The sequence below is a fragment of the Sturnus vulgaris genome, chromosome 13, assembly GCF_052056855.1.
Source record: "Sturnus vulgaris isolate bStuVul1 chromosome 13, bStuVul1.hap1, whole genome shotgun sequence".
In the NCBI taxonomy this organism is placed as follows: Eukaryota; Metazoa; Chordata; class Aves; order Passeriformes; family Sturnidae; genus Sturnus; species Sturnus vulgaris.
In genome coordinates, this window is record NC_142255.1 from 10,645,296 (window position 1) to 10,655,255 (window position 9,960).

General features: G+C 41.1%; 1 protein-coding gene across 1 annotated transcript; it reads left to right on the plus strand.

Annotated features, from left to right (window-relative positions):
* The first annotated feature begins 1,008 nt into the window (after positions 1-1,008).
* AFG2B (AAA ATPase AFG2B) lies at positions 1,009-8,359 on the plus strand. Its single transcript, XM_014887780.2, has 8 exons — positions 1,009-2,341; positions 3,374-3,559; positions 4,104-4,268; positions 4,746-4,955; positions 5,361-5,588; positions 6,473-6,607; positions 7,238-7,363; positions 8,023-8,359. Exons 1-8 carry the CDS (start codon positions 1,265-1,267, stop codon positions 8,173-8,175), a joined length of 2,280 nt encoding a protein of 759 aa, XP_014743266.1. The 5' UTR covers positions 1,009-1,264; the 3' UTR covers positions 8,176-8,359.
* The last annotated feature ends 1,601 nt before the right edge of the window (positions 8,360-9,960 follow it).

The window sequence follows — 9,960 nt, forward strand, 5'->3', positions numbered from 1 at the left end:
CCAAATGTTGAATGAATATCTGTGTCTTAATTACTTGTATCAGCAGCTTCTCAGGCCAGTCGTGTGGCTCCACAGGTGTTTTTTTAACCAGCACCCACAGCTGACTCAACATGACTGCTGGTGACAAAGGAGCAGAGGGAAGCACTGGCAGGGGCACAGGAATGGGGGAGCCCAGCATTTGGTAACATGTTTAAGAAGCACTAAACAAGTGGGCAGCGCTGAGGAAACAAAAAGAAGGCAAAGAAATGAGGGTGACAAACAAGAACTGTCGTGACCAGCTCTGTGGAGAGCAAGCCAGATGGAAATTAGAATGGGAGTCAGTGCATTTCCTCTGTGGGATGAGTGTATAAGAACGAGACAGAGAAATTAAATCTCCAGGACACAGCACTCACCTCAGGGCATTGCTTCGACAGCCCTTCAAAGGGAAGGCTCAGGGCAGCGGCTGAGGCAGGGCATGAGGGAGGTGGCGCACACTGAGTACTGTGGCCAGTTCTGGGCCCCTCAGTTCAGGAAGGACATTGAGGGACTGGAGCAGGTCCAGAGAATGCCAGCCAAGATGGTGAAGGGCCCGGAGCACAAGTACTATGAGGAATGGCTGAGGGAGCACGGCTCAACCTGGAGAAAAAGAGGCTCAGGCAGGACCTTATCCCTCTCTACTGAACTCCCTGAAAGGAGGCTGTAGCCAGGTCGGGCTTGGCCTTTTCTCCCAGACAGAACAAGAGGCCACAGTCTCAAGCTGCTCTAGGGGAGGTTTAGGTTGATCAATAGCAAAAAATTCTTAACAGGAAGGGAGATTAGATATTGAGTGAACTGCCAAGGAATCACCATCCCTAGCTATGTTTAAGGAAAGACTGGACATGGCACTGAGTGCCACGGTCACACCGGCACAGTGGTGTTGGGACAGAGCTTATATTGGATGATCCCGGAGCTCCCTTCCCGCTGGACTCATTCCGCGATCCTGCGGGGGAAGAGGCGGGGCGCAGTGCGCGTGCTCCGCTGTGGCGCATGCGCGGGGCCGCCTGTCAGCGCGCGAGCGGCTCGGCTGCGCTCCGGCCCGTCCCGTCCCTGCCCGGGGTCCCTGCCCGGGGTCCCTGCCCGGGGTCCCTGCCCGGGGTCCCTGCCCGGGGTCGGCAATGCCGGGCGGCTGCGGTGCGCCGGGCGGTGACGGAGCGGGAGCCCCGCCGGACAGTGAGGCGCGGTGAGTAAGGAGCCGACGGGCCCGCGCAAACCAGGGGGGCTGCTGCCTTCCCTCGCGGAGGCAGCGATGGAGGCGTCAGTCTTAAAGCTGCTCCCGCTGGACCCGGGAGATGAGGGCACCCAGCGGTGCCGGCTTGGACCTGCCGCGCTGTCCTTCCTGGGAGCCAGGATCGGCGCCCCGCTGAGGATCTCCGTGCCCGGCGGCTGCTGTGTGTGCACGGCGTGGCCCCGGCACGACCTGGCGGACGGGTACCTGCAGGCCGACCTCACGTGCAGCACGGCGGGGCTGGCGGCGCGGCACCTGCGCGGCCTCTCGCTGAGCCTGGGCCGGCTGCAGCTGCTGCCGTACGGACAGCTGCGAACAGCCGCTGTGAGAGTGGTCCTCAAAAGCGCCGCGCTGAAAAAGTCAACTCCCAGAGGGCTGTTGCAGGAGATAATCACAGAACTGCTAAGAAATGTGTATGTTTCGCCTCGTTACGTTGTTACTGTTCCCTCAAGTCCCGAAAATCCCGTGGTGTATATTGAAATACTGTCTACATCTCCTTTGAATGAGGGAGCTGGATTGGTAACTCCCCAGACAAGTATAAAAATTAAGGAGGTGATCCCTTTAGAATGGTACAGACATCTTTCAGAAGACACTGCAAAAACTTCAGTTGCAGGACTGGATGATGTGGGGAAGTCTTTGAAAGAAATGATTGATCTTCCTTTCCGCTTTCCAAAAACTTTCAAGAAGCTGGGTCTTTCTGTCCCCAATGGAGTGCTATTAATTGGACCCCCAGGTGTAGGGAAAACTCTAACGGTAAAGGCAGTAGCAAAAGAGCTGGGTGCGTATCTATTTGGCATCAGTGGCCCAGCCCTCCATGGTTCAAGACCAGGAGAAGGTGAAGAGAATTTGCGGAGAGTCTTTGAAAAAGGCAGAGAGATGGCAAACGAGGGCCCTACCATTCTCTTTTTTGATGAGATTGATTCTTTATGCCCAAAGCGAGGAAGTTCAAACAATGCTCCTGAAGATCGTATTGTTGCTCAGTTGCTGACGCTGCTGGATGGAGTAGGCAGTGAGGGGAAGATGGTCATTGTGGCAGCGACCAACAGGCCTGATGCCTTAGACCCTGCACTGAGAAGACCTGGCAGATTTGACAGAGAGGTAAATAAACCCTGTTACTCATACACTCACATGTTTCTTTCCTCATTGAGGTTGAAGGGGGCTGTTAATGAACGTCTTCTAGTCATGTTTCATAGTGGAATTCTACAGGTTTGGGACAGGTGTCTTGTTTCTCTCTGTAGTTTGCTGCAACTTGGGTATGGTTGTTGTGGGTTTTTTACTCGGAGCACTGAGAGCTCCAGTGTTCCAGTTTCCATTACTGGAAAATGGATGGGAGGAGTCTTTCTGCTTCATTATCATAAAGACATTGACCTCATCTTGAGTGGGCTTATTTGCTCACAGATGCTTAGCTTTACAGGATTGGATTTTTTTTCCATTTAAATCCTAGACTGAAGATTTGTGCATTTCTGCTTAAACATTTATTGTGACAGAGAACTAGTAACCTGTTATGTCAAAACATTCAGGTTTTAGTAATAGTAGTTGGGTCTACTCTGGAAAACTTCCACTAGCATAGTAGTCCAAAGAAAAAGAACACATGCAGTTATGCAACACAAAGTGCTTGTGCTTGTAGTGTTTGTTTTCCTAGCTAAACCCACTCCTAGGTCACCAGTTTAATCAAGTCTTTTAATGCTTTCATAATTATAATTTTCATTATTTTCTGAGATGTACAGATTGTTGAGATGTATTTTTGTGATGATGTTTTACCAGGTTTTCAATAATGTATGAATGTTTAACTACTTTATTTTTTCCTATCATATTAGTCCAATTTAGTGCTTGTGATGTAAGGAAATTATTATTTCTGTTATGGGACTATAAACGCTATCTGACAGTGCCTTACGGTCAACTCTTTATACAAACACTATTCACTTGGAAAGTAAATGGTATTTTAAATACTTGTCATTTGTATAGTGCTGGTAATAGGTTTCCTGTAAAACTCTTTAGTTGGGATATAAGTATATATAAATTTTCAATAGCCAATATAAAGCAGAGACAAAACTGCTTGCCTAGATCTATGAAATAAATTAGTATGGCAAATTATCTACTTAAAATTTTTGTTTATTCTGTTTGATTTAGGTTATTATTGGGACGCCAACAGTAACACAGAGAAGATCCATCCTGCAGTTGCTTACATCTGATATGCCCATTTCTGCAGAGGTTGATTTGGCTAAGCTGGCAGAAATGACAACTGGGTATGTTGGAGCTGACCTTACAGCACTCTGCAGAGAAGCTGCTATGCAGGCTGTGTCCCACAGCTCTTTGGTATGGTTGCAAATCAGTCAAGACCAATGTCACTAATACTTGTACTACCCTTCTCCTCATTAATACTTTATTTGAAAAGCTCAACAGGTTGAAGACTCGCACCAAGCATATTATAAATATGTTATTGTTGCTCGTCATTTCAGTTCTCACCTTAGCTGTGTTACTGCATCTCTGGTTTAATAGTGGCATGATTTTGTAAATTTTTTTATTTCTATTCATAAGATTGTAGGGTGTGATGTGTGTTAACCCTGACAGCAAGTATTTGATTTAGCCTATCACTGCCTGATGGAGCTATAATTTAGGGAATAGTAGTTTTCTCTGAAACATTAATTTCTGTTAAAATTGTTTTTTTCCTGTGTAAAAACTTGCTATTAAAGAGGTTATATTTTACTTTATATTGCATTTTGTGTCTGCAGTATTTAAGCTCAGGAATTGACTTCCTTATTAGTTTTATTTAGCCTTAGGTTAAGTGGTTTGCATATTAGTGCAGCATTAAAGTATTGCATTAAAATGTTAATATGCTTTATCTGGGGATTTTTTTCAGGATTCAGCTGAAAGGGAAACCATGATTAACATGGGAGATTTCCAAGAAGCTTTTAAAAAAATTCAACCGTCCTCTTTTCGAGGTGCAGTTGGACTAACGGAGTGTAAACCTGTGACGTGGGAGCAAATTGGTGGTCTTGAAGATGTGAAATTAAAGTTAAAACAGGTAATGTATTAAACTAATTTAGATAAACAGCTAATTTCTAAATGTGTACTCCAAGGTGTTCTGTATTAGGAAAATTATCTCCCTTGCAAATTACCTGATTATAAATTGTATTTTAAACGTTGTTACAGTGCTTGAGTTAGAAATGTTGCAGTCACAAGATACCACCACCAAGCATAGTAATATAATGGGAAAATAGGCATGTTTTTAGTAGCTGAAAAATACTTAACTTGTAGCCAGATAATTTGTCCATTCCTGAATATCTATCCAGGGATGGTTCTTGACTGTTATCTCTTCAGGATTGCTTTTAGTTCTGTTTCAAATGGAAAATTTAAGCAGGGGACAATATATGAAGAAAGACTAAATCAGTATTCTCTGATTTCCAATTAATGTTTGTATCAAGGAGAGGAAATTATGCACTTGGGAGTTTGATTGATTGCTTGTTACTAAGAATTTGATCCCTTTTTTATGTATTGACAGAGTATTGAGTGGCCTATGAAATTTCCTGAGGCATTTGCCAGGATGGGCCTGTCTCATCCCAAGGGTATTCTTCTCTATGGACCATCTGGGTGTGCCAAAACCACACTGGTGAAGGCTGTGGCCACAAGTTGTCACTGTTCCTTTCTCTCTGTAAGTGGTGCTGACCTGTTCTCACCTTACGTTGGAGATTCAGAGAAGATTTTGTCTCAGGTACAGTTTTTAATTTGTGTAAGGTTCTGTAGTCTATTTTTGCTTGATTTTTGTAAAGTGTTAGTTAGACCTAAATTTTGTTGTTGAAAAGATGGTAGAGCTCTCATCTGTTTATAAAATGAAAATGGCTTACCAATTCACATGTAGATAAAGTGAGAATCTATCCCTAAAATTATACCAGTGTTAAACTTTGGAAGTATTTCTAGCCTTTTGTTCTCAGTTCATTTAGGAATATAAATAAGAAGCAGAATTTGCCAATAGTAAATGTAAGCCAGAACAGAATCATTACAAATGTACCTTTAAAGTTAAGTAAAATACAGAGTATATGTAAGTGGGATTCTTTTTTCACCTTACCTGATAGAATGCAGGTGTTAATCTTTTCTTTTATTGACATCTGTTGTAAAGGTTTTTCGTCAAGCAAGAGCAAATACTCCAGCAATAATATTTCTAGATGAGATTGATTCTATCTTGGGATCTCGGGCACACTGCAGAACTGGCCATGGTGTCTCAGAGCGGGTTCTTTCTGTTCTTCTCAATGAATTGGATGGAGTTGGGCTGAAAGTTACAGAAAGAAGAGGAGGCAAGCTACAGCTTGAGGCTCAATGCCAAGAACAAAGTGATGAGGAAAGAAAGGTATTTATGTTCCTTTTTCTGTGTAGGAAGAATGAGAAGTGGTGTCCAGTTGTTTCAAAAAATTTAATTGTTGGCATTCACATTTTAAACTTAAAATCCTCAAACATAAAATCACACAAGAAGCTCTTTTACTCTGTCATAATTGCTAGTTTTTAGAAGATACTGTATATAGGCTGCTGATTGTTTTTACATACACTGTTCCTCAATTAGGCTTTCTTTGAAAAAAATACCCACACAGACTAATGAGCATTATTAGTTGGGTTTTCATCTTCTGTCACAAAAATCCTTTTCTTGACAGTAATTTTTAGATTGATTGTGTGATTTGACTCTTAAACAAGTTCTTCCCCAAGCTTACTTTTTATAAGTACTTCCCCTACTTCATTTGCAGTTCTTTTGTCACACATAATGCATACAAAAGCAGCACAGTTATGATCAGTTAGTTATTTAAACAAAAACTTGTGAACAATTCACTGACAAGTGAAGGTACAACATTTAATACTTAGCTTTTTTGTATATAAATTTTTTCTTATGATGGTACTCCCTGGGGGAATAATAAAGAGAACAGTTCCTAAATTGTAGGATACTGAATTTTTTGCATATAAAAAAGATCTTTGTTACAATCTGGTCCAAAAAAAGTCCTTATTTATTGCCAAGGCAGATACTTACAATATTTTTTCTTTGTCATGTAATCTGCCCTGTACCAAGGCATTTTTTTGCTCAAGAAAGATAAAATACAGGAGGGAAATTAACTAATTACTAATGTAATGTAAAATTACATTATCTTTTTGCTCTTCCCCTCTTGTCATTAGTAGTTAACTGATATGTTTTGATAATACCTATCTCAACCATGTTGCACTAATATGTTTACATGATCTCTTACTCAGCTAGAGTTTCAGGAAACTTTGAACAAAGATTTCATGGTAGTTGCTGCAACAAATAGACCAGATATGTTGGATGATGCCTTACTCCGTCCTGGAAGGCTGGACAAGATGATCTATATTCCACCTCCAGATCTGAAGGTATTACACATCCATACGTGGCTTTAAGGGGAGAGATATTAATTACCAGCATAGTTTAAGAGCAAAGGGAGCATATTCCTGTAACATACTTAACAAGTGATGGGTGTTTCACTGGAGGTCAGTCACGAGATTCAAGGTGCAATGAAAAAATTCAAGTAATAAAGATACTTTTATTTTAAACACCAGTAAGATTTTAACTGGTGTATGTAGTTATAGAGAAAACATATTTACAAAGTCAAGCTACAGTTTAGAAAATAACAAAATACGTTGTCTGTCCTTGCTTCAAATTACTTTTGTGTACTGTTCCCAAGGATAGCGTATCTGTTTGTCCTAAGCTTCACAAAAAAAAAAAGTTGACCCAAAGCATGCCAAATGAGACCTGTTCAGCCTAAAATACTGTGTTTCCATGAAGCAAGGAGTTACTGTGAATATCAGATCTTAAATATATGAGACTACTAGAAGTGCATTATCTCCATTAATAGCATTTTATTCTTCCACCAAAACCGGGTAGTTTTGGTACTTTTCTGGATTTTCCTTGACTCTAATTTCAACTTTGGTACTGCTTTGCAGAAAGATTAATTTTTCATTTGTTTGGTTTTGTTTTCTTGCATAACATGCACCAATTTACAGGGAAGACTCTCCATTTTGAAAATCTGCACCGAAAAAATTCCATTAGATACTGATGTGTCATTACAAGATGTGGCAGCCCTAACAGACCTCTTCTCTGGAGCTGATCTTGAAAATCTGTGCAAGGAGGTAAGAAATATTCCAGGTTCATCTGAAATAAATTTAAATAACAACCTTGATTTAAAAAAGAGAGCTAACTCACAGGTGTTACCAAACCATCTATAGTACAGGTTCTTTCCCTGTTTGCACTGAAAATCCAAAGAAAATTATTAAAACAGAAGAATTGAACAAGGGTTCATTGTTTAAATGAAAGAGCCAAGTAACAATAAAGTCTGTGCTTATTTACCAGGAGCTAAGGAGCTGTACTACCCTTTATTTCATGTGACCCTCTCTAATTCATGCTCACATCTAGGTGAATTGCATTCTTTGTACTGCAAGCTGAAATTAGCAGGTACTGTCAAGGCTAGAGAGGAAAAAATGAGAAGAGAAATCCAGAATTTGAGTTGAGTTGTATAAAAGACAGAAGACTAGTAAGAAAATACAAATACACAAGTGATAAAGGATGGATTGTCTAATCTAGACAGAAAAAGTGAATGAAAAATGGTAACCTTATGGTAACCTTACTTGGATCTTTATCTGTTGTTAAATATCTGTATGTTATACAAAGCTGTTTTCAGATGTTTTAACTAACACTTCATTCCTTGTAAAATATTTTAGAACACTTAGAGTATTCTTTGCAATTTAAAACATGATAAGGACTAAGTTGTTTTTGTTTTTTTCTTTTAAAGGCTGCTTTGTTGGCATTGCAAGAGAATGGACTCAAAGCTACTGCTGTAAAACAGGAACATTTTGTGAAATTGCTGAAGACTGTAAAACCATCTTTAAGCATAAAAGACTTGGAATTTTATGAAAAATTCTCTAATCAAGAATTAGCCTCTTGAATCTAAGAAGGAGTGGCATAAGTATTTTTAAATATATTACAAAGATTTTGAAAAGGTTTGCATCTTTCCTGCTCTTTAGTACTGTACTTACTGCAGTTTTCAGGGAGTGTGAAATACAGTAAAGTATCACTTGTGAAAAGTTCTGTTATTTCAGTAATGAATAATAAATTAAAATCTTGTTTGCTTTGGGTGGGTTTACATCTGATGAAACAAGTAATTGAGATACTTAGATAAAACACTGTGAAACAGCCTAGTGTTATTGTAGATTTCCTACTTTTAAGTACAAAAATGGCATAATAAGAAAATGTGTTGTGAAGTCTCCAGAAGACAGCAAATATGTAAGAAATAGAAAAGCTTTCAGGAAATTAAATAGGAGGAAGTCCCATTCTGTATAATATGTAAGGTGTTTTATATGTGCTTATCTACAGGCTTACTTTCTGACAAGCAGATTACAAAATACAGTGGCAGTGAAAGGTTTGTCAATGCTTAACTCCTTGGTGTTGCTTTGGAAGTCAGGGGTTTTGGGAGTAATTTTAGATTAGTTACTGCTTACTGTACAAACATTTGGATTGAGTAAGCATATAACAAGTATGCAATCAACTCAAACTTAAATAATTTCTTTAGAAAAGAGAGTTTTCTTAATGACAATTTCTGCAGCAATTTTCCCCACCCACCCATTCCTTAACAATACATTTTTGTAGATTGCCTTCTTAAAATACACAAACACTTATACGGAAATTGGTATTACACTTATGTAAGTGTGCATTTTAAATTAATAGAGTAGGAAGTTTATTATTTTTTATTATCTTTTCCCAGTGAAAATACTTCTGAATAAGTATTCGAAGACAGTTCCTTATTTTAGCTGAGGTTCAGAAGTTACAAACCATTAACAAATACTTCTTTCTCATAAGAGGCACACTAGGGACTGCACTGAGTGAGATGGATCACAGAAGGAAGTCTTGAGGCAGTTGGTGACTGAGGGGGCAAAAGGCAGTAGTACAAGCTGTTGTAACCTAGGAAAGGGTTCAGACACAAACTACTGCCCTGCAGCTTGGCGGCTTTCATCACCAATTTATAGAAAGGACCATCCTATAGCTTTATTGGTGGCAACTAATAGACAGTGCTCATAATCTTCCCAAATACACAAAGGTTTCTCAGCAGTAGTGCTGAGAAAAAGTATGAAAATTGTTTTGCTTTCCAGTTTGAGAATTTGCATTGGAATTGCTGGACCTGAAAGTTACTAGACTAAAATGCTGCCGGCTCCTTTGCCTCAAAGATGCCACTGCTTGATTTCCACCCGTGCTCTCTCGAAGGAGCAGCTGAGCTGGCTGTGCCCTGCCGTGTCTGCTCCTTGCTGCAGGGAGTGAGCAGAACATGTAGGAAAGGCCAAGAGAGAAGGGGACAAACCAAGGAGTCGCCTGCTCTCACCTCCCGCCTGCCCCTGGTGGTTTTTCTCAGAGGGATAGGAGTGGTTTTCTCAGAGGGATATTGGGGAGTGATGAGAACCTGGGCCGGCCTGGGTTGAGCTTTTGTTGCAGCACAAGGGGACATGGTGACACTGGGCTCCTCTTTTGGTCACTGTAGGCACCTCTCCGAGCTCTGAAGACGCACGTTTGCCTAGCTGCCCTGTTCTGTGGGCAGCTGCCTGGAGAAGGGGACAGAGACGAAGACAGAGGAGAAATGGAGAAGCCAGGTTTGAGGATCGGCGCGGGAAGGGCCAGGCCACATCCCGCTGCGCGGCAGCCGCTGGGGGGCGCTCTGTGCCGCGGGGCCGGAGGAGCGCGG